This window comes from Colossoma macropomum, unplaced genomic scaffold, assembly GCF_904425465.1.
Source record: "Colossoma macropomum unplaced genomic scaffold, Colossoma_macropomum, whole genome shotgun sequence".
Classification (NCBI taxonomy): domain Eukaryota; kingdom Metazoa; phylum Chordata; class Actinopteri; order Characiformes; family Serrasalmidae; genus Colossoma; species Colossoma macropomum.
This window is the reverse complement of record NW_023494805.1, coordinates 30,936,027-30,962,176: the sequence shown is the minus strand read 5'-3', so window position 1 is coordinate 30,962,176 and position 26,150 is coordinate 30,936,027. Positions and strand designations below refer to the sequence as shown.

The window sequence follows — 26,150 nt, the reverse complement described above, 5'->3', positions numbered from 1 at the left end:
TTGGTATCAGCTGACGCCTAAAGTTTTATTGTCAATACTAGTGTTGGAAAGACAAGGTGGTATCGTGTCATTTGTAGTTTTAACTGAGTTCCTTCTGGCCTAAAACAAGTCTTTAGTATGTTATTTGTTGTGTTATGCAGTAGGCTATTCTGTACTGTAGCTTTATAGCCCTCTGCCTCGTTGGTTTGACAGAATTTATGATTTTATATCATTTTCATGTTTTCATTCACCAGTGTTCTGTCCATACAGTACCCAGCATGCATTGCACAAATACGTCAGCCAGTCGTGACATCTAGTCTAGCCACTGATCTTAAAGCTATTAAAAATAACTAAACTAGCTTTAGTGTAATTATATATAATGTAATTATAGTTTTTCAGACGTTGCTTCTTCCTTCAAGATACATCATTCGTAGAGGGATTTGTTAGACTTTAATCTGGAAAATTTTGCTCTAAAGGCTACTGTGGCCTTGCTGTAGAATGTGAGTTGGCATGTTTACTGATGTAGCGAAGGCTAAAAGTTTCATTTTGGCTGGAGTGTCCCTTTAAATAACACTCTAATAATGGGAATGGATATTTTCAGGCATATGATTCTTTGATATAGCCATTGCATTCGTGAGGATCAGCAACCTTTTGTCTCATTTAATCCGTGACCTATGTTGGTGGATGAGCAGGAGAATTTGGCTTGTGTATTTACCTCCTATTTATGCCTGAGTGAAAAAAAGATGTCATAGATGGCCACATAAAAGTTGCTAAAACACAAATGAACATAAATATAGATGACACCTGGACCTCTATTCGCTTTTTTCATTCGCTTTTTTTTTCTACCCATTGTTTTCGTTATTCTGGAGAGATAACTATAAGCATAGCATTATCATAGGTAAAGTTATCTGCAGTCTGTTAGTCTGACTCGGTCTGATAGTACAACAGAAAAATTCAGACTATACTTGAATATCTCGAGAACAAAGTCTTGCCCTCAAGGTGCAATGTGGTAATGGCAGAGTACATACCTCCTGTGTCTTAAAGTAACCCTTAGAGAACAATTGCTGATGAATGTTCAAAGTTCTCGAGGGAAAGGATTCAAGACAATGCACTTTTGGGGCATGCCTGTGCATGAAGCAGCGGGGCACTGTCTCAGAGGGGAAACTTAAAATGAGTAGCTGACAGAGAGTGCTGACAGACAGTGCTCCTTTTTTGACACGTGGGGATAAATCAAACACTCATTCCCCCAGCACTGGATCTGGTGAGACGAAGGGGCTGATTGATAGGACGATGTAATGGTAGATGAGCTCATAGGACAAAGGCAGAGTGGTTGCGGAATGTGTGGACAGAGAGATAAGAGGCTGTATGCTTTCAGGACATGCTCTAATCTCATGAGTACTTTGTGGACATCTTTTCATAGAGGTGTTCCACATCCTTAATATAGGAAAATAGCCTGCTAATTTGGAGCCCCCAGCAGTCATCTAAACTGTCTGAATCATTTATAAGTTAATTCTTTAAAGGGGGAGGGGGTGCACCAACAAAGAATAAACTTAAGCTTGTATTAAATCAAAGTTTATCTATTAATCCAGTGACACAAACTTTAAACGTGGTTAGAAATAATCAAGGTTATACTTAAACCGTCATTTAAATCCTGGTATTAGTTTTACAGACAACTTTACAAAAAATTACTTTACACTCAGATTTAAATTTTATTTAGGGATTGCATTTAAACTTCCAGCTGAGGTGCGTTTAAATTTATAAAATGTGCTGCACTGTTTTTTGGAAAACAGAAAACCTCTCCTTCTCTCTATCTGTGTATACTATCCACATAAAAATGCAGGTGTAAATACACCCAAGATGCATTTAAATCTGATTGTTCAGAGTACTGCAGGAGACATTATACAATGCCAGATGTTCTACAAGCGTAAATACATCCATCTCTCCAAGCCACATCTGACAACCAGAACCCCTCCCAATACTCTGGCAGCACTTTCCTCTGCTGTTTTGCATATGGGGAAAAAATGCCTTCTGTACTGCCACTGTTAAACCGAACCATCAGTGCTCCTTCAGTTCAGCTCTTGACAGACACAGCTCTTGACTCCTCTGAGTTTAATTCAGTAGCTTACAACAGCTTGAGCTAGTTAAAATAGTGTGCTATTTTATTTAATTCACATCATTAGTCATTGTCTCGTTACATTATGTTTTAATACACATGGTCCTTGACTGCGACGACTAATACAGGAGGCCATTATTTTAAACAGCTGCCTTCTTGTAAATTGGTGTACAGCCTGTGTAAGGAAATGACTAACACCATACAAAACTGTAATTTTTTAGTAGAATCCTTTGGATAGAATGGGAAAATTAGGTACAACACAGGCTATTGGTTGTTGAATATGAGCTTATTTGCATATTAAACTCCATTATATAATCCGTCCAGTTAGCGCAATCGGATTTCAATTTACATGCAAGTGTAAATGCATGTGGTTAAGATCTTATCAGGTTACAATCCAGATACAAGTCATATGCAACAACCAGGTGTAAATGGGATCTTAGATGCAAAGCACCTCAGGGAACTAACTCATACACTCACTCACTAACAGTTAGTAAGTTGAAGTTTCTCCACAAGGGAGGAAAACCACACCAGCAGCATCTCACTAATGCAAGAATGTTCGCAGTTACAAAAAATAAAAGGCCGAAGACATGCTAAATATACCCTAGGTGAGGATGTGGTTTTGTTTAGCTAGGTCTAAAGTGACCAGCTTGAGGCAAATAGCTAACAGGCTAACAGGCTACTTCAGTAACTGTTAGATTAGATGTATTTATGAATCATTAACTATAAATCTATTAAAAAAGTTTTTTTTTAATGTCTTAGGCTTTAAATGTTTACATTTAAGGAACATTCCTGTTTTAGTGGAAATGGGATAAGCAGGCTACTTATAAGTTGGGATTTCTGCATTAAACATGATTGCTGCATGTTTATGAATTTGAATTTAATTTCAAATAAGCAGTTGTATTTAAAGTATTTAAATTCACATTACCAATGTGTGCATTATTTAAGCATGCTTCTCAGGACTGGCTAAATAGGCACAGGTTTCAATCAAAGATGAAGGTTTTTATAGTAGATTTGTTTTACATTTAAAATGAAGTAACACAACTCCACACTAAGATAAACCTGGGTTAACAAATACTTGATTAGCTTTAAATTCTCTTGAATTTAATCCTTATTGGTTCAACCCAATCTCAGAGACTAAATGATTGCGTTGATTACCAGAAGAAGCCTAAAGCCTTTGATCATTAAAGATGGCAGTGGTTGTCTGTGAATAAATAGACCCATAATGGAATTATGATAATGAGTGAGCTGAAAGATAACCACCAGTCACAAATAAGCTTGAATTGCTGACATTCTTCCATTGGCAAGTGGCCAATGGCAGACATTTGTCAGTCATGAAGCATTATCAGTCACTTATCTTGTGATATGCATTGTTTCTGATGTTGGTTACAACTTGTCTGTCATCATCACTTTCACACCACAGCCTGATGTTTCTAAGGGCCGTGGGTTATTTATCTGAGTGGCAGAAACAGTATCCAAACTGGAAATTGGCTGCAGTAATAATAAAAACACTTGGATAATACATAGCACTGCAACTTTCACTGTTACATTAGGCTAATCAGCATACAAGCTCTATTTGCATGTTGTGGCACAGAATATATAGGGAAGGAGCACAAACCCTAACCTGAATAAGAGTCGTTGAACAAAGCCTTTGAGGATGTTAACAAAGAGGTGGGGAATTTAGAGTTTGAGCTGTGTTTACAGAGGTCTACAGAGGCCTGAAGAATGGATTGAAAATTAAGACGAACAAGTTAAAGTTTCATATTCTGTGTCATCTGTTTTCTTTTAGCAGAACTGGTCAGTCCTCACAAACACGAGGCTGAGTACAAGGTCTCAAATGAGAATTTCATTGAGTTTCTGCAGTAAGTAAATGGTTAAGATTTAAACAAAGTCATTTAGAGTGGTTTGATGTGAAATGCTCCATTCTAGAGGCACTGAGTCAGAATTTTTCACACTTAGTGATGATAGGAACCAGACGTCTGAAGCGTTTTGATGCTTAATAACAACTCCCTTACAGAAAGTTGTTACATGGAATGATTACAAGTATGTTACCTGATGCCCAAAACATTGTTTTACGATACATACAGAGTGTTCTAAGGTAAAAGTTTTGTCTGGATGCTATTTTACCCTTATTAACTTTACATATACAAAAAAACCGAGAAGACACTTGTGTTTTTGGATAGCAAGTAAAATGGCAATATTTGTGTTGCAGACATTGTGACCCCTGGTTCCTATTACCGCCACTATGAAGAAATGAGAGTCAGTAAGTTTGTACACAGTTAACTATTTCACATCAAACCACTCAACCCTTTTCAACCATTGCATTATTTTCTATAAGAGCAATAAACAGTCCAGCATTTTTGTATTTTACGTCCGTCACATATTTCTGATTCTCTTTTGCTCTGATGGAAGGCCATAAGGAAAAGACAGTCTGCTCCATCTGCAGGTACTCATTCCCAAAAACAAAATAGACGGCCCTCTGTCTTTTTCTCTTTTTTCCCATCTCAGCTTTGACCTGTTCAATAATGGTGTCCCCGGCATGTTCTTTCAGGTTCACTATGGGTTACTGCAAGAAAACACTGAGCCAGGATCAGACATCGTAATGTAAGACTACAGCTATAAACTGTTAACATCCACTCTGCTATTCTTGGGTTCCTGAGACCTGCTTGTTGGGAAGTGTATATTTAACCTTGCTCTTTGGCCTCTCTGCCCACTGTGTGCAACAGCTATCTGCTCCTAGTTATTCATAGCACTGGAGATTCATCCAGACTAGACTGGCCTTTAAACACGGCATGTGAACATGCCCACATGTCAGCCTGAAGATATTACAGTTAAGTACTGTAGTATGTTGGATGTGTTTATATACCGAAAACAACACTTTTGTTGTATGGCAAAGGAAATAAAGGCTGGAAATATCTTAAAAAGCAGCCTAGCGAATCATTAGAAGATGCCAGTGGAGTCAGTACTGAAATGATGGGAAAGGGGAGCGTTTAGCGTTCAAGCTCCAGTGGACGGTCCGTTGCCCCATTGCATGTTGACGCCCACACGGTCGCTCACTGCTGACGTTAACCGTCCAACTGACCACTCAGGCCACGCCCATTCGCCTCGACGACACCTCCCATTTCGCACAGGCCACGCCCACCCTCGTCGCTCTCGCCTTTTCAGCGGCTCGGCTCGCCATCAAAGCTTCCTTCAGGCGGAAGTAGACCATGAAACTTTTTCCCCCCCTCCAACTTCTTTGACTTGCGCACTAGCTGGCAGGGTGTAGCCTGCTCGGGTCCAACTCTTTTCCTTCCCAAACTTTTTTTGGGGTTGTTTCCATGGCGGTGGTCACAATCCCGTAAGGAAAGAAAGAAGTGGATGTTCACAGGAGAGAAAGTAGAAAGCGGCACACAAGTTCAAGAAAGTAGAGCCGCTTTTTTTCTGCACAGAAGGAGCGACCGAGCAGCAGCACCGGCGCGTCCCGCATGATTTGAGCCCTCGGTCCGCGAGCTCGGTAGCTGAAGAGTTACCGCAACAACTTTTATGGACGGAAACGCCTCGGTTAGGGGGGTTTCGGAGTTTTGCTTCTGCGCGCGGTGAGGACGACGGACACGAGCGACCCCCACCATGCCCCGTTTGGCCCTCGTTCTGGGCGCGCTGACTCTGACTTTGTGGGCGACGTGCAGCCGCGGAGCCATGGACGAGTGCGCGGACGAGTCCGGGCGGCCTCAGCGCTGCATGCCCGAGTTCGTGAACGCCGCCTTTAACGTGACCGTGGTGGCCACGAACACCTGCGGCTCTCCGCCCGAGGAGTACTGCGTGCAGACCGGCGTGACCGGAGTCACCAAGTCCTGCCACATCTGCGACGCCCGGGACCCGAGGCAGCATCACAGCGCGGTCTACCTCACCGACTACAACACCCAGGCGGACACCACCTGGTGGCAAAGTCAGACCATGCTAGCGGGCATCCAGTACCCCAACTCCATCAACCTCACCCTTCATCTGGGTAAGCACCTCCGGCTTTGGGCACTCTTTAAAAATCTGTCCGGCTTTGTTGTTTCTGTTAGGAAAATTGGGATTTTTTTTTCCTTAGATTGGCGCACATTTGTCGTGAACGCAAAGTGTAGTCTACTTAGCCCACCCAGCCCCTTTAAATAAAGTTAGAAAGCTAGACAGTGTTGAACTTTGATTTCTGTTGGTTAGGCAATGTTTGATCCGTTGACTCGTGTTTGTGTTGCTTTATCGAAGACAGTATTATCAGTTCAGCCCCTGTTGTAAAAGGACAAGCACTGATTTTTGCAGTTGGCCTGCTTTGGATCGAGTGATCAGCGATCTTGTAGTCCAAGTCAGCAGTTGCCCACCCTTCGATATAGGCTAGTTAAGCTGCATCACACAGATTACAAGTAGCTTCTTGAATGAAAGCATTACGATGGATGGTGCTGGCCAAAAAACTGCCAACATGGATAAAGCGCTGCTTTAGCGTGTCTTGCTAATGTGAGTAGAAAGGCTGCAAACAGCCGCTAGGGCAGATTGCCTTCTTGCAACAATAGCCTGTTTTCAAGGCTGGATTGGTCACGTAGCCTGTTTTACAGTATTTTCACAAATCCCACTTCTGTGAGCTTGTCTACTCTTCATATTTGACAGCTAACCATGTTAAACTTGCATTTGCTCTATTCAGGTTTGACTAGTTTTAAATAAACTCTTTAACTATTTATCAGTATGGTAATAAAGTCGAACCTGAAGCTGTTTACTAAGTGCTGCTAGACTTCATCAAGTCTGGTTGTTGCTTACTGTACCATACTCAATAGCTTTGCCATGTGCATGAATGTTCATTATACCTTCTATAATCTATACCATGGCCTTGTAAGAGGAACCTGCTATGAGGGATTTGCCTCTTCCCCTTGAGCTCTTTAAATTTGGATGGGATCTGGGGAATGCTCGAAACTGGTTACAGTATATTGTGGGAAATAATAACTTACAGGCATTGCTTTGGGGAAAAAACACATTTATCGCATTTGGTTTTAAATATTATTAGTCTGCAGAGTGCATTTTTGTGTACATTTATAATTCAATATTAGAAGCTGTAATAAAGACTTGTATTTGCATTGGTTCTGTTCTTAGACAGCATCTAGTTTTAATTTGACAGGTTATAGGTTATCATTTTGAAATTATGAAGAAAAATCTTAACCATTTGGCTAAATCTGGCACACAAAGTAATGTCCTTGTCCTTGTTAAAGAAACAGATGAAGTGAAGTTTGTTTGTCTTTAGAGTTTATGCTGATATAGATGTCTAGTGATCCGTGACTGAAACATTTTTGACTTACCTGTAAGTGAGTCATGGCACCATGATTCAGAAATGCCCCCTGGTCAAACATTTCCAACATTTGTCTATTTTTATAAATATGTCCTGATAATCTTGTAAATAATGTAATAATCCAAGAGAAGAGGGGCCTGCACCAACAGTTCTGTTTGGCTTGGTGTGACCACTACATTTTCACTTTCACACTCTGCAGGCGTGAGTTCACTGATGAAATTGTTCACATTACATGAATCATTGAATCACTGCCACCCTAAGCTAAATTATGTGGTGAAGAGGATTCTGAGACTGGGAAGAGTGAGCTGCAAGTCAAATGGAAAAAGGAGTAAATCTGCAATAAACTATGAAGCTAGTGATTTGCCTTGCTTCATATTTGCATGTGTTTAATGAATGCGTGAGCACCTGTAGCCTCTCTTGAATCAACCTGGACAGCATTACTCCATGTTCTACTCCATGAGTCAGTGAAATTGCCAGTGTAGGCTATTGTGGTCCTTGAAAAGGTAGTTATTTATTCTAAATAATTAAGATAATTATAATTTTTAGAAGGTTCCTCAAGAGATCTTTGTAATTATTTTTCTCTGTGTTGAATTCAGGTGAACAATGAATATTAAAATTTGTTTGCATGAACTGTTTCCATGTTCTTGCAAACTTCAAACTAGTTTTTTTTTGAAAGAAAGTGATTTTTGTGTCATTCTAAGTTTGAGAATGTAGCTTGACGTTCTTTCCCTACTTCCTTTAGCTATTGTTTCAGGTGATCTTAGTCTGCTTGATTTCTTATTTGTCTAATTGCTGTACCCTTAAGGGTTTATACTGGCTGAAGATTTGGTAACATGGTCTATAAAGCTGATCAGCTGTCTGATGGGTGACTGTCTGCTTTGAGGCCGTCATGGCCAGGAGCACTAAAGGGTGCACATCTGTAATTCCTGCTGGCTTTGATTGTATCTAATGACGGTTGGAAGTGGCCTCTCATGCAGTTACACACGTTCATGCACAACACACAAAGACTGGCATCTTTTGTACTTTGCGGGAAGCGAAGTCAGAATGTCTGTGCATAATGATATTTTTTGTGGTAGGATGTTCTCCGTGTACCTCAGTAGGCGGGAAGCCACAAGAAGTCTGCGTCTCTCAGCCATAAGCTCTTATTTTTATATACTCTGCCTTTGATGGCTTTTATCTCCATTCTACCTGGTTTGGGCAGGAAGAAGACAAGTCCTGACTTGACAGCTCAGAGTTCTTTTCCCTGAAAACTGGAGCCTGATCTAGTAGGCAGACAGATGAGGAGAGATGAATCAGATAGATTTAGGCAGGTAGTAGTATTTTTAAATATGTTAGGGATCAGACGTGGAGATATTTGCACCCCTGAGTGGGTTCTTACACAGGAAGAACGTATATGCTTTGCCTTGATGAAGGCTTTTGCCTCATCTGTTGGTTGCTAGTAGGTTTTTTGTCTGTGCCTTACATGAGTACCTGAAATCCAGTTTTATGGTACAGAGGATTTGCCATTTTTCCCTCAAAGACCACCTATTGAGTCTTATACCCGTGAAGCACTTTTTTTATGATTTATGAAAATTGATTCAGTCTAGCCTTTGGCTAATAAAGACTTCTAATGAATTCTCATTTTATGTATGCTTAATCTAGGTCTGCAAACCCAACCCACAGGCTTGGATGTTCATACAGATTGGGAGCAAGACTGTTTGGTCTTTTGTTATCTAAAACTCTTCTGTTCATGCTGTATGCCTTACTCTATGCCTCTATACCTATCTGTGGATTTTTTCCAGTGGCAAAAATGTATTTCAGATAACTCGGTTGTTCCATTATTTTTGTCCACCAATGGGAATACCAATGGACAATGCAAGCTCATACTCCTCAGATAAATCACAATGGCACATAATTTATTAACTCAGACTTATTGGATTTATTAACTGCATGTGAATGACTGTGAACAGTGTAGTGGCATTCTGTGCTTATCTTTTGTCTTTCCTGTTATGAAGCAAAAAAAAAGTGTTTACAGATAGACATCTACTACCCTGGACCCAATCTTTTGCCTGTATTGTTTGTTGTTAAATGTCAAATTAGGCCTAAATGAGCCAGTTGCACACGAGGGACACAAATCTCTCCAAGCCCTTCCCTGTGTTCCCAGTGTACTTGAGCAATGATGATGCAACTGCAGTTCATGTGCTGCACATCTGTCTAGTTAACTGAAACTGTGAAGAGACCCACTGTACATCTGCCTTTTTAATGGTTTAAATCTGGGAACATTTCTGACATTCTTTCATACTCGTTACAGCATTAACCATGCTTCCCTCCTTATTACAATGATTATGCATTCATTTGTATAGAAAGGGACACTTGCTTTTGGATGACTACAGTTTGTTGGACTGGCTGGACAAAAAAGTTGCCCTTGACAAGGGGCAAGTATTTGGGAAGAGTACTCTCTTCCTGTTCTCTTGCTTACTTACAACCCCCCCACCCCACCATCACCCCCCCACCCCTACCCCTTAGCTGACTGTTTTGCTCTCTTGTTGGCCCGTTTGCTGTCTGAGCGTGAGGAGAGGAAGCAGCACAGCAGTGTGGGAACGTGAAGTGCAGAATGTTTCGTGGGCCCTAGGGTCCTTTTCCCTCATCCCTTGCAGGCTTTTTTTCCCAAACTCAGCCAAAGACCTTGTCATTTCTGAAAGGGGGACCAGCTGGACCAAATTATACCAATCTTAGTTGAGAGGGTTTAAGGGAGAGCAAGTTCTCTGGTTTAGAACCTATTGTTGGTCTCAGGAAGGTATGATCTCACCGTGGGAACCTTGTGCTTAAAAAGGACTCAAAGTTGCAGTGTGCATGTTGGTACTTGGCTACAATTACAGTCCTGTTTATTGTGGTCAACACATTGTTTCCTATTTTGAGTATCAGTAGTAACACTAGTTTACAACTATAAAGAATACACTATGAAATGTAAACTTCTTTTTGTCTTCTTTGACAGTAAAAGAAGACAACAGCAATAAAAGAAGTCCAAACTGTTAGTTACTTCTGTAATTGTGTTGCTGAAGATTTGTGTTGGAAAATTGTGTTAAATTGGAAGATCAGACCACCCAGTGTGGACAAAAGTGCAGGCACTGCCTCATCTCCTGGTGATAAAGCCATTGTGGGACACTGATCTTGGCCAAATAAGCCAAACACCTCCTGAAAAATCTCCTGCTGGTTTTATATTGTACCTTGTAGCTGTCACACAGGGTGCTGCTCCTATTGTCAATTTAGTGTCGTTTGCCCATTTCACTGTGCAACCTCATAGGGGTTCCGTTACAATCTTTAATAACGGCTGTTTAAAAAAAAAGCTTTGGAGATTTTACGCTTGTTTGGGTTAAATTGGCGAGTTTGCCTAATGAACTGAGCTTTGCATTCCTCTTTGGTGTTGTAAACACCTCTGAGAAATTCTCAGCTAAGGTTGCTTAAGTCTTTTGTAAGTAAATATTCTGAGAAAAATGGCTCGGATTCTTGAAAACTTAAACATTTTGTCTGGATTGCGGTGAATTGTGTAAACTGGCAAGCAGCCAGTCCTCAGTCTAATCAGCTGCATCTGGGCTGACTGCAGATGAAGATGTGACTGACAGTAGATTAAGGCATGCTTGGTGACACAGACGTTTTTGATGTCTCAGCATTTCACTAACTTTTTTACCTTTCTGACCTCTTTTACATTATCTGAAAAAATTCTTTGGTAATAAAACATGATTAAGGTGAATGCAAAAAAAATCTCTTAACATATTAACGAGTTAGTGAGTCCCAAAACAAAGTTTTTTTTTAGCCCCAGTGGTGCTGCTTTGGCTCATTTTAGAGGACAAATGGAAACTCAGATTTCCTTCAGATGACCCTTTAGTACTTTGTTCCCACCTATTTGCACACATGGTGGAACTCCAGGAAATGCACAAGTCACTTAATGCACACTTCAAGCTTAGTGGGTGCGTTTTCTCATTCTAACAACCAGTTACTAAACCTTTTTCATTTGAAATCACTTCAGATCTTTATCTATCTGTGCTTAGATGTGTTAATCTGTGGGGAATCTTCTTTTTAGGTTAGTCGTTTAAACTGCGTACGACATCTTGGCTGAGATATTCATGGTATACGTGGATGTTGGAAACCAGCATTTTTATTGATATGTTTGGTCGTATGTGAATTTTGGAAACTTATCCAAGAGTAAGGGGTAAATCTCTACGTGCTTATCATGGTGCAGGTGGTGTTGAGCTGATGCCAGCCTTGCACGCTGCTTCAGAGTAGCCGTCAAGTTGCCAAAACAAACTCTTTGTTGCAATGACTCTGGGTCGACAGGTTCAAGCCGAGATTCAGGCCACTTGCATACATCCCTGTACGTTTTCAGACTGAAAGCAGCAACAAATTGGTAACAGCAAAAACCATAATCCCCGAAAGGTTTGATTTGATGTGCTGTTTTACTTGTTAGTTTGGGCATGATTGTCTTTCAGTAGTCAAAGGATGACTCGCACATTAGTGAAAGCAGATGGTCTGGTGTGCTATATAATTTACCTGCGCGTCTCCAATTCAAATGAGCTCTTGTTGCTTAAAAACATATCCAGTGTCTGCTTTTTTTCCTTTATTTTCCAACAAGCAGCTCTTCAAAGGCTTCAAAGCAGAACAGTGAAGTCTTGAAGTGTGAAACTGAGCCCTTTGCTCTTCTCCAGGCTGTCAGTGGCCAAATACAGCTGTTTCCACACATAAATAAAGGATTGACAGAGACAGGTATCTGCACAAAATGGGAAGACATCACTGTGTTGCCATGTTTCACTTCTTTTTAAATTTGTTTCTCCAACAACAAATTCTCCCATAACTGGCATGGTATTTGAAAGAGCTTTGGCTGCTTCATATTATCAAAAATACCCTCCCTTGGGCAACAATGATAACACCTGCTTTTACAGCGAGCTGTCAAAGCACTATTAATCATGAGGGCCTAATAATCTAGTTGTGGAAAAACCTTGTTTTTGGATTTCAAGGGCAGTAGGTGTACGCTTTCAGCATGCAGCGGTACCCGATGTTCAGGCCTTGTATTTTCCCTCTTTCAAACCTGAAAGTAGACAGGCTAAATGGAGAACTTATGTTTAATCAGTTAAAACGGTGTTATCTTTTTTTAGTTATGTGCTGCGGTGCTCAACATTTTCCCTCATTAGCTCTGTTTCTTTTAGGAAAGATCCTGTCATGCTTGAAAACCCAGTGGGGTGCGGTTCCGGGGCAACGTAAAAAAAATCTGTCAATAAATCTGTCACTGAATAACTTCCTTTGTTATGATAAAGGTTTACAAACAAACTCTGCCTGATGGAATAGGAAACAAACAGTCCTCTGACAGATTGTTTCCCCAAGAGAGAGGATGTTCTCGTTTGGCAGCGTAAACTCTAGGGTTAAACTGATTTCACATGACCTTGGACTTAACTTCCTTTTTATTTCATCTTAACATAGTCAGTGCATTCACCATGCCTTTTTTAGATTTGCACTGAAAGGAAGAGATTGTTCACCCTGCTCTGATAGAATGCAGATGAAGGTATGAGTGATAGCTCAGTCCTCAAGTAAGAATATTTTAAAAGCTGGTAGTGCATTGTGCTGAGTTTTCTCATTCGTGTGGTTTTCTTGGCTTGCTTGATTTTAGTTTTGCGAGAAAATGTGAACTGTGGGCCAGTACCATTACCCACTATATTTTTTATGTGTATATCTGCCGATGCGGATACATGAACTGGGAAGAAAATGAACCAGATCCGTCTGGATTAGCATTAAGGAGAAATAACTGTAGAGGTAAAATTGCAAACTATTAACATTGTGCTTTTCCTGTGTACAATAAGCACACCATCAAATATTGTTTTGAAATACTGGATAAATGTGAACATGTATCCAATGGCAATATTTTAAGCAAATATTTGGCAATACTAATATGATATCGATGTCACTTTGCATCCCTATGAAACACAGACAATCAGTACAAGGCAGTCAGAGGCCCCTTTATAACAACTTAAACACTTCAGCACTGAACCATAAAGCTAATGAAATGGGAAAAGGTAAAGTGTGAACATAAGTTGGAGTCGAAATCCAGGTAAGGGAGGGCTCGTGAACAAAAGCTGATATGTTACCAGGACATTGATACCTTGATGCCTGGCAAAGTGGAACGTTTCTGCAACGTTTGTTTTTACAGCTGCTTTTTCAGATTTTGGCAGTGAAAATGTGACTGAAGCGTATTTTGTGCTTAATTCAGAAATGATGCCGCTGTTTTCCATTCATGCTGGAGATGTCCCATCTAGTTTAACAGGACTTCAATGTTTTCACACTCAATGAGATTTGAGTGTGAAAACGCTAAGAGTCTCGAATAATTCTTACACTTGCTTCCTATTTAAGAATGGTGCTAATTCAACATTATAAAACAGTCCTCCTTGCAACATGAATTCATCTTAATTAAGCTTTATTCCCACTGATCTAAATGGTAAAATCTACAGTGGTATGTGACTTTTTTGATCTGTCTGACAGGCCAAATATGCAGGGAGTGGTCAGATACATCTGGTGGATGTGTCTAAAAATAAATCTCTATGTATTAGGCTATGTTTCATTGTTTAATTTGTTTAGTTCATAGGTATGCTTTTGTTATTTTTAAAGGTGTATCAGGCCAGAGACCCAGATCAGAATGAGTTTCTTACAGTTAACCTTGACCAGTGGCTAAAATTATGAGAGTGAAACATTATAGCTACAATTAGGGGCTTCTCCATTTTTAGTCCTGTGCGAATTGTTTTACACTCCAGTTACCTCATCCTATTATACTGTTTTGAAGGTGGTTTTGAAGCTCTAATAATGTTTGCTCTTGAAACAGCTTTTTACAGTTGTTCATATCTTTCTCATTGTTGATCTTTACTACAGGTCACTGGGGCTTCCGGTGCCTTGGAAAAGTTGAGCCATGGCTGTAACCAGATTCCCCGCAGCCACTTCCTTTTGTCTTCCCTGACTAAACATGATCTCCTTCCATATAGCAGCAAGCCAAATTCTGCACTTTGTTGTGACATTCCTACGTGCTTTGTGCTGCATGACCAGTGAGCACCAGGCTTGTCGAGGGTGCCTTAACATGGATCTCTTGCATTGTAATTGCCTAAAATTGCTGTTTGCTCTGCACTGTGCCAGGTGACAACCGCAGAACTTTGCAGCTTGTTTCTAGCTTGGTTCTTTTTAAATTAAAGGTGTTCTATGCAGTCCTGTTGGTCGAGGTGCAGCAAAGATTTGTCATCTTCGTTTTTGAGTTGCGCTTAGCATACACACTTGTCCAAGAGCAGGCTAATAATGACTTTCCGCTGGAGAAGGAAATGACATAATTCCCAGCTGTCGCTACGTGATCATAAGCAAAAACAAGGAGGTAGGAGAGTGAACGTTTGTTATTGTAGCAAAGGCCATGTAGACGTTCCTATAACTACAAGCAGAGGTAGACAGATGTTAAAATTTGGACTGACCACTTGGGCCATCAAGCAACTTGTTGTCTACCGGTCTTGGATACTGACACCTGCTTGACAAAACATCCTGTTCCTCTAAAAATACTCCAGCCTCCCAGCCATTGTTGGTGGGCTATGAAGAAATGCTCAGACTTCTAGAAAGAAGTCTGAGCTATTCAGGTGGTAACATTATGTCAGAATTCGTCAACTATAACATTAATCTTGCTTGGGATTAAAGTAGTTGTTTTGTTATTAATGGTGGACATCTGTGAATGTGTGAAAATTCAGTTGGTCTATTGATTTGTTAAAAAAGGAAAAAAAACTCCAAGGCGAGTGTCCACTCAGGCCGTAGGCTCTGCGTTGTTAGGCCCAATCTCATTGCTTATTTTTACCCCTAGCCCTTGTTTTCGAGTGTCACCTTACCCCTCGGAACTGAGTCACAGCGGGTAGTGGTTGAAATCTTCCCCTACGAAATGGGACCCTTGAATAAAAAAGAACATTACTTCATTAACAGGCTACTAGTGGTCTGCAGTGATAGCAGAGGAGCGGTAAAGTTCAGCAACCTCACTGCTGGGCTTTAGTTAATTTAGGGAATCATATGCTTTCAATGAGGGGGGGATGTAAAAAATGATTCATTATCACCCACCCCTAATTCTTCGGTGATATAAAGCTGAAGTCAGTTTTTTGCACCAGCTTCTCTTTTGAATTTTCCCGTTCCACCTTAAATGGAGCAGCAGTGACATTCTGGCACTTCAGGCGTCAGTACTGCTGGACTATTTAAGGTGGAACGGGAAATTTAGCTAACTAGCTGCTGAGATGTTAGCATAGTACTAGCGATTTTTATGCTTGTTATGTAGAAAAGGACCATAATACGTTGAAACAACATTAAACTAAGATAGAACAATGGTTATCGTAATTTGTTAACAGAGAAAATTCTCACATTTGTGGGTTTCTTTGGACGCTTATGCAGCCATCTTGCCGGTTTTTCTTTTTTCATAACACTCTGTTTGGTGGACCATGTAGCCCTAACACTTCGCCCTAACACTTTACCCTACCCCTCTGTCTCGGGACACCCTAACCCTAGACGTGAATGCGCAAAACAGAGGGCTAAGGGACTAAGTGGTAGGGGCAAGGGGTGAAATGGGATTGGGCCTTAGTGTCCGTCCAAAATGTGAAATGTCTGTTTTTGTTGGTTTGTGTATGTGTGTGTGTGTGTGTGTGTGTGTGTGTGTGTGTATATGTGTACATATATTATATATATATATATATATATAATATATATATATATATATATATATATATTATTGTAGCTGCCATTTATCTTTTATCAAAAGTTTGTGACGAATGGGCAGTGGTCCAAGATATTTTTACATTGACTTTGAATACACATTAATAATGATGCAAGGCTCTGTTCCAAATGTTTGTTATTGTAAATTTGGTGAGCAGTTAATATAGACAAGCAAAAATAGCTAAAGCATAATATGTGAAGTCAGTGAGGTTCATTAGAAGTTTTTGTTATATAATGGAGCCTTGTAGCCTCTTGTGTTTCTCAAGCTCAGTTACATTGAAGAGATATTTCTGGAGAACTTTGAAAGTCTTCCTACTTAGATACGCTGCTGACCTGTAGATTGCAGGCTTTTTGTTTGTTTAAGCATCGTCTTGAGACCATGTTTTGTCTGTTCCAGTATTTGTGTGGAACTCCTGAACTGAAGTTTACATTCTTAATGAGATTTCAGGCTGAATAATGCACCAGCACGTGTGGATAATCTGAGTCTTTGTTAATCATCTGCGTTCAGATCAGTACTGTAGGTCTTTCTTTAGATGTTTGATATAAATTGTGAGAATTTTTTTGCCCATATCAGTGTGCCAAGTTAAATCACCACACAGTTCTGCGTCCATTCTTTGTCAGTTAGAATTTGTTCTTCTAATGTGAGGCCCTCTCAGATAAGGGCAACTTCACCAAAGAGCTTATTAAAAGAAAGAAATAGCCATTTTAGGAATGTCTTCAGTTCATACACACTCTTTAAGCCTTTTGAGTCGTCAGTCGGCCCTTCAAAGAAGCCTCCGGTGTGTGAGTGTTTGTGTGTGTGTGAGAGAGAAGACGTCAGGATCCTATCTTTAGATCTGAGGCATGGGCCACAGCTCCCCCTCGGTCTCCTGCCCACCCTCCCCAAGCTCTACAACATCACAAAACCCCTTTGTCTTTTTTCTTTACACGGGGGAGGGGTTATTCAGTCACTGGATTAGTCTTTTTGTTTGGTCATTTCTACTCATCTGTCCGTACACCCACCCCCTTCTTTTTTCTCGTTTTCCTCTCCTCTTTCATTTTACCCTTGTCCATCTTTCCTGTTTTATCCATCTCTCTCCCTCTTTCTCTCTTCAAGTTGTTGTAATTAGAACTTGTGCTCTCACTCTTTCTTTTCTCTGTCACCACAAGAAGGCCACTAGTCAGACTTACTCTAGAAATGTTGCGCTCTTACAGGTTTGCCTGCTTAAACACTGCCTGTGTTTGCAGTCTATTCATCAGTATTTACTTTGAAGTTGAAACTTAACATTCTTGCTGTTGGGAGCTAATTGAAAGGCCAGTGGCAGGGGAGGGGGGTGGGGGGGTGTTTGCCACTTTACTGAATCCAAGTGCTTCTCCTTCACTGTCAAATGCTGACACAAGGGTGCTGTTCCCATCTTACAGCCCTTTCCCTCAAGGGTTTGGGAGGGAAGTGCAGTTTACTGTCTGGTAATCACTATTGTAATAGTGGCCTTAGCTACAATTGAGCCCTTTACAGTTCAAAGTTTTCATGCTGTCTAAGAAACGTAAATTGTATTGGCAATTTTTGAATGCCAGAAATTGTAGTCTGAACTACAATATATTTAATCAGCAAAGGCTTTTAGGTCGTGCAGTTATTTTTAAATTGTGGAAAATGTTACAAATAAATAGATGAGTTTTAGCTACTTTAGTTAGTTAGCTAGTTTAGTTCACAGTCATAACATTTAAAATAATTTACGTTAATGTGGCTGAAACACTACAGATAGAGTTTGTGTGTGTGTGTGTTAATTAATTTTTTTATTATGATTTTTTTTTTTTGTGGAGGTTATGTTCCATTCAAGTGCAAGTCGGCAAAAATGACTTAATGTGGTAAAAAAAAAAATGCAGGTTGGAAAGGCTTGTGTTTTGATGGACATTCGATGCACGTCAAAAAACGGAAACATGAACATATTAGCGTATGGTTTTTTTGTTGTATTGAAAAATATCGATTCGAGACATTTTCACATTCCACATTTTTGTATGAAATCAAATTTATGAGTTTTGTGAATTCTTATACCCTCATCACTGCTATACACTATTGACAGGCACACATCTTTGCTGCTTGTTGGTCGTGAACACCAGAAACCATTAAATTATGGTTAATTGTGAAATGTAAATATGAATGTTTTTAAGGACAGGTGTGTAGCTGCTCGTTCTGAAATGCTTACAAGTATTAGAAACCTGTAAAATGCTATTCTGGCTGCCCCTAGGGGTGTACCACAATCACAATATATAGCAATATAAGCATTATATATATATATATATGAAAACACTACAATATACGTATATATGGGTTGTGACCATATGTATGTAAATTGGTTCCACTTAGGAATGACACTGACCAAAATGTGACCCAGCAGATTTCATAACACATCTGCAGGTAGACATACTGCATGTTGGAACTCGCTTGTCTAGAGCATATGGTGCCCCAGGACACGTTGGACCAGCACCTATAAGCTTATTTTCCATGTATTACTGAGCTCTAATTAACTCCTGACCTCTTTTAGCTCTAAATCATTGTTCTTACAACTGCTGAGATTACTCCACCCTCTATTTACACTGTCATTTATTTAGCAGGCTTTTTTGCAATGCACTATAGAGAAATGTGTTCAAGGCAGTTAACACTGTTACTGTGAATACTGAAGATCTGTCTATAGTCCAGTGGGGTTTTATAGTATGAGCAAGAAGATGGTCTTCTGTGTTTTCATGTAATCTGATTCACCTCACAGCCCCCCCTGCTTCTTTGTGAAAATGAATGCAAACTACCTGCAGTCCTCTCTCCTCGAGTCATAATTACATGTATGGATTTAAGAAGGATTTATGGGCTTTCCACAGCATGCCATCCTGGCCTCACACAATATAGCGAGTCCCTTCAGTACCGGAAATTTGGTCGGATTACAAGCCTGTGTAATAGTAGGGGAGTCCTGCCAGCTCGCTCTTCTTCCTCTGTTCTTGCCTCGTTCCTGGGAAACATGTAATACCCAGCAGTCCATTACATCGTCACCCACAATAAAATTGGATTTAAGAACTTCCAAGTTGTCATCTTTGAAGCTTTTATTGGATTGTGCTTTTTTTGGCAGTATTTACTTCACTTGGTGTCTTAACTAGGGATGCACTCCTATGGAAATTGTGGCAGTGCTGATGTCCGATTTGTCAGGCACATATCTACCGAGGTGGATACATTTGGAACATTTGGTGGAATGTTTGTAGATTATAAAAGCTTATGGAGTGATATAAAAATGTAGGTTACAGATTAAGTAAAATGAATGAAAAGCAGATCTTCAGTATGGTAGCCTAGCATTGCCTAAACATTCTGTTCTTCTGGAGTACGATAAAGACATTATCAAATATCATGGTCAAATCTTAACATCTATCTGATGTTGATTTATTTATTTCTTTTTCTCCTAGTATATATTTACCAATTACAGATGCGATTCCGATGGCATTGCACATTCCTACTCTTAACACTGGGTTGAAGATCAGGACTTTATCTGTCTCTAAGAGATAAGCCAGGCAGAGACGAGGAACTAGTAGCAAAAAGGTCTTGTAAATGTCAGGTAGTGGTGTCAGGGGTTACTGATTAAGATGGAAGGACTGCCCAGAATACTGTCTTGTGTCTCTCAGATGTCTGACACTATGATTCGAACACATCCTGCTTGTCTGTCATTGTTTAAGACTGCAGTTCACATTGTTTTCAAACTGTTCTTTTATTGAGTGAAGCTGATTCATCAGATTGGTGCCGTTTGGTCATTTCAGAAACGTCTTAGTTCCTTTATATTAATTTTAAGACCTAGCAGCTGGGTGTTTCTGTGAGCTAGAGCAGCTGGGGTATTTTTGGTGATGGAAAAATGTGATGACAAGAAGACAATATCCTTTAACTCACTATGTGGGGTTAACGTGTTGACAGAGTGCTGTGTTTTCTGGAGGAGTGACGTCTGGGCTGTATCCTGTTGCTTTCTGCCACTGGCTATACAGAAAGTCTATGACACAGTAAAAATGATAAGCAGGTCTTTTTATAGACTTTTGCCTTGGGCTGGGCAGCATAGTTGATCAGTTGTAATCAGAGTCAAACTCTGCAATATGGTACTGCAGAAGGCTGCAGTACTAAAATGAGAGCTCTAATAGATCAGTGTTTTGGTGTGTAGTGTTTTAACGTAATGACTGCTCATCTATTTATGGGGATGGATGAGTTTTGGTGGAAAAAATGGGGTATAAGGATCCACATTTTTAGGTTCTGTATTTTTGATCAATTAGATTTGATCAGTTTGATTTGATTTTCAATATGTTATTATTTAATAAATTGTCCAAAGCTCTAATTGAATTCTGCATAGGTTTGGCTCAGAAAAATACAAATTTATTTCAAAACAAAGATTGTAGAATAGAGTGTCCTATAAACCAAACTAAATAGATTTATTAAAAGTGCAGCTGAGCTATAATACAAAAACAGACGACCTTAGAGATCATAGTTGACTCTAAGCATCAACTATGCCTAACTCACTGTTTAAAGTAAAAAAAAAAAAAGAAAAAACGATTTTCTAATGAAATGGTTTTCTTCTTTGCTTCGCAATAAAGATTAGCTCTAAAAGTTTATGCCCTGGCGATGTCTTAGGAAGGGAATGAAAGGGAATGTCTGGAGTACAACTGTGGGCAAGACGTTGCACAGTTTGAAAGAGTGTTGTCGTACATGGCTTTAGATGAGGTAATTGTTGCTCCTCTCATACACGTTTCTGTGGAACAGTCGTGCATTGAGACAGAGAATGCAAGTTACTGTATTATTATCATCCGTCTGCCCTTTAGCCATTTCGTGTCACGAATTAGTGCTCCACTAGTGGTACTTTTCCCTCTGCTCTTCCAGGCTTGTTTTAGCTGTCGCAGCTGTCCAATAGCTGGCTTCTTTCAGTTTTCAAAGCTGTTTTTAGCTCCAGCAGATGAGGCCACGGCAATTAACTTCCACTCCTTTTTGTCCAAAGGATTTGGGAGGCCAATTTGTGCCCAGCGTGCTTCCCAGGACTGCACAGCATACTCTACTTGAATTCATGCTAATTAACACGCCTAGCAGACTCTTCACTAAGCCTTCACTAAGCTTTGCGAACTGGAAACTTGTCATCATGTCAGCCACATAAACAGGAAAGTAACTGAAATCAATTTATATGTGGTTCAGGCCTACTTAGTGGTAGTTTTTGGACATTTGGTGCTTTTCCTCGGTTTCAGCAATAAACTGTGTAATTTAGTAAGACAGTTTTGTTCCACTACAGTCTGCAGTTCTGTTGCCTTTTGCTATTGCCCAGTGAACTTGTTTTGCAGTTTAAGTTAGGTCCCAAGTAAAAATGGCTTTGCAGCAAGATAGCAAGTGCAATTCTGAGTGAAGAATCTCTGGAGCTTTGTGGAGTTTTGTGCAGATGGATTTAATTCCTCCAAATGGCACTGAGACTATAAAATATAACAGCCTTCGTTGTAGAATGAAAACCCAAGTTTCGACCTTCTTTCTCTTCTAACACATGCAGGTACAGACTAAACAAAACCATGTCAAAAAGATCTCATCTTCAAACCCCACAACAACTTCAGCTTCAGTGAACGAGGGTCCCCCCCCAAAAGACAGAGATGTCTTCTTGTCTCTTATCGTTCTTGGAAAGGACCCTTTGAAAAGAAGTTATCCTCTGTTAGATGAGGCCAGCAGCTGTATCTTTTTAGGCTTTTAACATGGCCATTATCAGAACTGTTAGCTGTCGGATCATCCTGTACTGTTCTGTGTAGACTTACAAGGCTAGCCTACCAGCAGCAGGTACCCTGGGCTCCTCCTCCATGGTGCTTGGAGATTGAACAGAGCATACCTTTTGCTTTGAAGAGATCAGCTGATAAGAACCCAATTATGCTCCTTTTGCTGAGTAAGATGACTGTGGTTTTGTGCACTCTTGCCAGCTGTAATTTGCTGAGGCCTCTTCTTGGTCTTGGTCATGGTCATGTTTGTGCGTGCACCTCCATTAATGTTGCTTTATGTCTTAATGCAGATGTCTAATCTTTTTGAAAAATCAATTGCTTGTTTTTTTGTTTTGGTTTTTTTTTGTATTTTTTCCAATGATTACCAAAGGTCAAGTCGAAGTGGTTGTTGCCAGTGAATTTTTGTGAGTGAAATTACATTAATTTTACTGGAATTTGCTGTGACAAGCGGTTTTCCGTCACAGACTTCCAGGGTGAATAAATTTTTTGTTGAGTTCAACTTTGGTGAACTTTGACATGTGAATTTGAGTCTTTGGCCGATAATGCAATGTTTTTTGCTTCGTCGGCTTCTGAAGGGGTGGCTTTTCATATTGCAGCACTGAGTCTCCCAAATGGAGAATTTGCTGATTTAACCATTGTTTAAGTACAAACCTTTTAACATTCCTTCTTCACTAGCTATAAATAAACACATGAATGGCTGACTGCATGATATGCAGTTAGTTGGGAGACTGTATTATTATCTGTACCTTTGCAAGTTTACTGTTTGTGGTAAATTAGCTTTGTAAAATTCCTAAACGGTGTCAGTGGCTTGAGTTTTAAAAACTAGATTCAGTGGATTGGTAGCTGTCCTCTACGAAGCAGTCTAGTAGTCAATAGTTGTCAATTCAACCTATTTTTGTCAGTTATAGCATTACAGTGCTGCCTAGTGCCTAAGCTCACGACCAACTGAGCACCTCTCTGAAACAGTCAGATCATCAAGGGTACCAAAACCAAGCCCATTTTTGTGTACCAATGGTTTAATTGGGTGGGGGTGTATATTGGGGTTTAATAGGGATTTCAACTTAATAAGACATGCTAATATATGAAAATAGTTGGATTCCAAGCATTTTGTGTTCAGGAATCAGTTCATTATTTCCTGAATAGACAATGAAAATCCAGGACGATCCAGGGAGTTCTGGACAGGTGGTAGGGGATTAGCCAGTTTACTAACTGTGATGTTAACATGTTGACTCCTATGCAAATCTGCACAACTATCTGATGTAATTATGTTCTCTTTTTTGACATTACATTTTGACATTACTATTTATGCATAACAAGTTATCTAGGTTGAGTTAGATAGATAGCAAGTTAGTTAGTCTAGACACTGCAATCTGCAAATGACTGCAGCTTAAAAGGCAAAAAGAATTTGCAGATGCTTCGTGATGTCATTCCTCTTCCTGTGTTGACCCTGACCCAATGAAACCACAGTCCCAGGCATCGCTCAGCCGTGGGTTGTGGGAATGGTTCTTTCTGCCTGGGCTGAAGCTGGGCCAGAAAATGACTTCCAAAAAGAGGGTGGAAGTAGTACAAGTTCACTGTGTGGTGGGGGGCTTAACATGGGGCTTGTGTCCTTGTCTCACTGGTCTTTGTCTCAGCTGTTGATTTGTGTTGCACAGGAAATTCTAAAATGCTTCGGGGAGTGGAGATTCCTTCAAACGGATAGACACAGGCTGAATGTGGAAGTATGCGAGAGTGCATGTCTGTCTGTGAATGCTGGAGAAAGATACACCACACCAGACATGCAGATGCATGCAGTGTAATTTTAGCCTGTTTTGAGTGAAGAATGATCTCCTTTTGGTGGGGTAGAAAAGAAAAGATAGAAAGCAACTGGTTTCAAAGCAGGGCTGCAGAGGAGTTTATAAACAGAAAAATTATGGGAAATTAGTCCAACTTGTGGACTGATTTGCGCACAAAGCCTCAGTACAGTACTGAGCTCCCATTGTTTCGTCATTTCCCTGTTGCTGTTCACAACAGAGACCCATTCATTTTAACACCAGTTCTGTTCGTGCAGACAAGTAATCTAAATAAGTTACTCTGTCATCTAACAAAGTTTTCCTTGATAGATTAATCAGTTTATTAAGGCTTTGATTAATCGATTAATTGGGGGGGGGGTTGCAGTTAGTATGCTGATTTAAAAAAAAATAAAAAAAAGACACTTATCAAGGGCATAACAACATATCTTCTGCTCTGCCCTCAAACTTATTGTGTTGCTCAGTGTGAAAGGTGATAAAATAATAAAACGCATGAATAAATTTTAATGTCACTATTCAATACTATTCAGATTCGTTGTTATTCCGACAATTTATCCTCTAATGATAAGGCAAAGATAAATGAATTAGTATGTGACTACATACTTCATTATAACAGATGCATGAACCTCAGCTAGTCTTTAAACTGTTGTAAGAAGCTTGAAAAGTTTTAATTGAAAGTTTTAAATGGAGGATGTAATGTAAAAAAAAGGAAGGGCTGTTCTGCCCCTTGCTTTTCTCTCAGAAACAGTGAGCTGCCCTTCCCTCTATTGGAGACAGCCCTTAAAATACACCCTAACCCCCAGTGTAGAGTGCTATTTGAGGAGAAGGTCCCAATGTGAAGTTTGACAGGATGTCACTGGCTGTTTATGCAGCTATTTTATGTGTAGCATACAACAACTTCACATATGCACCCTTCAGAGTGAGGAGAACCTTCCTTCCAAAGAAAGAATTCATTTATTGCACCTTGTGTTGCAATCTTGGGACCATCTTGAGTGCATTTAGCTTCAGCACAAAACACTAGAAGTTCAAAGATGCATTCTGGAAGGGTCGCTAGATGTTTGCTGGTTTGGGATGGGGCCCTCACATGCCAAAAGAGCTTGAGGTTAATGAACAGCAAAGTAATTGTAGGGCAAAAGAGCACTCCCTCAGTATAGAATTTGCTGACGTGACGTCGCGGGTGTGATTTTAGTTTATCATTAACTCCCCGGTCTACAAGGTCTATTGAAATGCCACCAGGAAGCTGGTTCCATAGGTTGGTCCACCATGCATTGTGTTCCCTGTACATTAGTACATTAGGGCTATACAGTGTGATGGAAAGCTTTTTTGTTTGTATACATGAAGATGGGCTATTCATCATAGTTTTAAGGTGTCCCATTCAGAGTCCATGGGCATGCAGTTGACCATGACATTAAGTCTGTCCATAGTACTTCAGATACTGGCCAAGCCAAGTATGGCTTTTTCAACTCAGGAGTTCATAAACTTGTGTAGATCTCCCAAGTTTTATTCAAAATAAAAAAAGACAGATAAAATTACTACAGTACTACATCCAGTTTTTGTTGTATTGTGGAATAAACATAGATGACATAGACCAGAGATGGTTAAAAGCTGCTTTGTGCCAGTCTGAGTCGGCAAGACAAGTTGAAATGGTTGGTTAGTCTGTAGTTTGTATAGAAAGTAAGTAGGCAAGCTAGCGTAAAAGCTGATCAAGCTGAACTAAGTTATTATGTAATTCAGTTTTAGTGGAATGTGATTTGTAACATGTAAAAATTGCTATTATGCTAGCAAGCCATCTGTTTGCCTCTTTCCTTTAAACACCACATCTACTGTGTAGTGGTTTGTTATTTGTAACTGTGTTGAAGCTTAGGCTGCTGCAAGCTGTTGGAGAATGGCGCTGCAGTAATGACTGCAAGACCGTAGCGCAACTGACTGGCAAAGTCGCACACAAAGAATGGAGGCGAAAGATTTTAGTCACCTTGCACCTTGGAACTGTAGCCTTAACACTTCACCCTACCTCTTTGTCTCAACAAAAATCGGGACACCCTACCCCTAGACGTGAACTTGCAAAACAGAGGCGTCAGGATAAGTGGTAGGGGCGAGGGGTGAAATGGCACTGGGCCTATGAGTCAGTTGATTAGTGTGCAAAGCAGAGATTGGTAATGCTATGATTGGTTGTGGGTTAGAGACTTCAAGACAAACTCCCATTGCACTTCAAAAATATGTAATATTTGATTTGGCAGTGTTGTATGGCTATTAATTCAAAATGGACGACCTCAAAACTGTCAGTAACTATAGAAGCTGTTATACAAAGAGACCCTACACTGTTGGGTATAAACTAAAGCTAAAAACAAGAACCAGGACAAGGCAGCATCACATGTAAACCTGAAGGTTGCATGTTGGTGATCTTTTAATTACATTTCACAGATCAACTGTAACACACAAAGTGTTGTTGCTTATTTATAGCTTGGAGGCGGAACGAGACCAGACTCGCCAACATTAAGTTCCTCAG

General features: G+C 40.1%; 1 protein-coding gene across 1 annotated transcript in view; it reads left to right on the top strand.

Annotated features, from left to right (window-relative positions):
* Nucleotides 1-5,343: 5,343 nt before the first annotated feature.
* Nucleotides 5,344-26,150, top strand: part of lamc1 (laminin, gamma 1) — a 65,316-nt gene continuing 44,509 nt past the window's right edge. Inside the window, exon 1 of the mRNA XM_036596031.1 lies at nucleotides 5,344-6,077. Coding sequence (XP_036451924.1) covers nucleotides 5,699-6,077 — 379 coding nt within the window. The 5' untranslated portion in view covers nucleotides 5,344-5,698. The remainder of the gene's footprint in view (nucleotides 6,078-26,150) is intronic.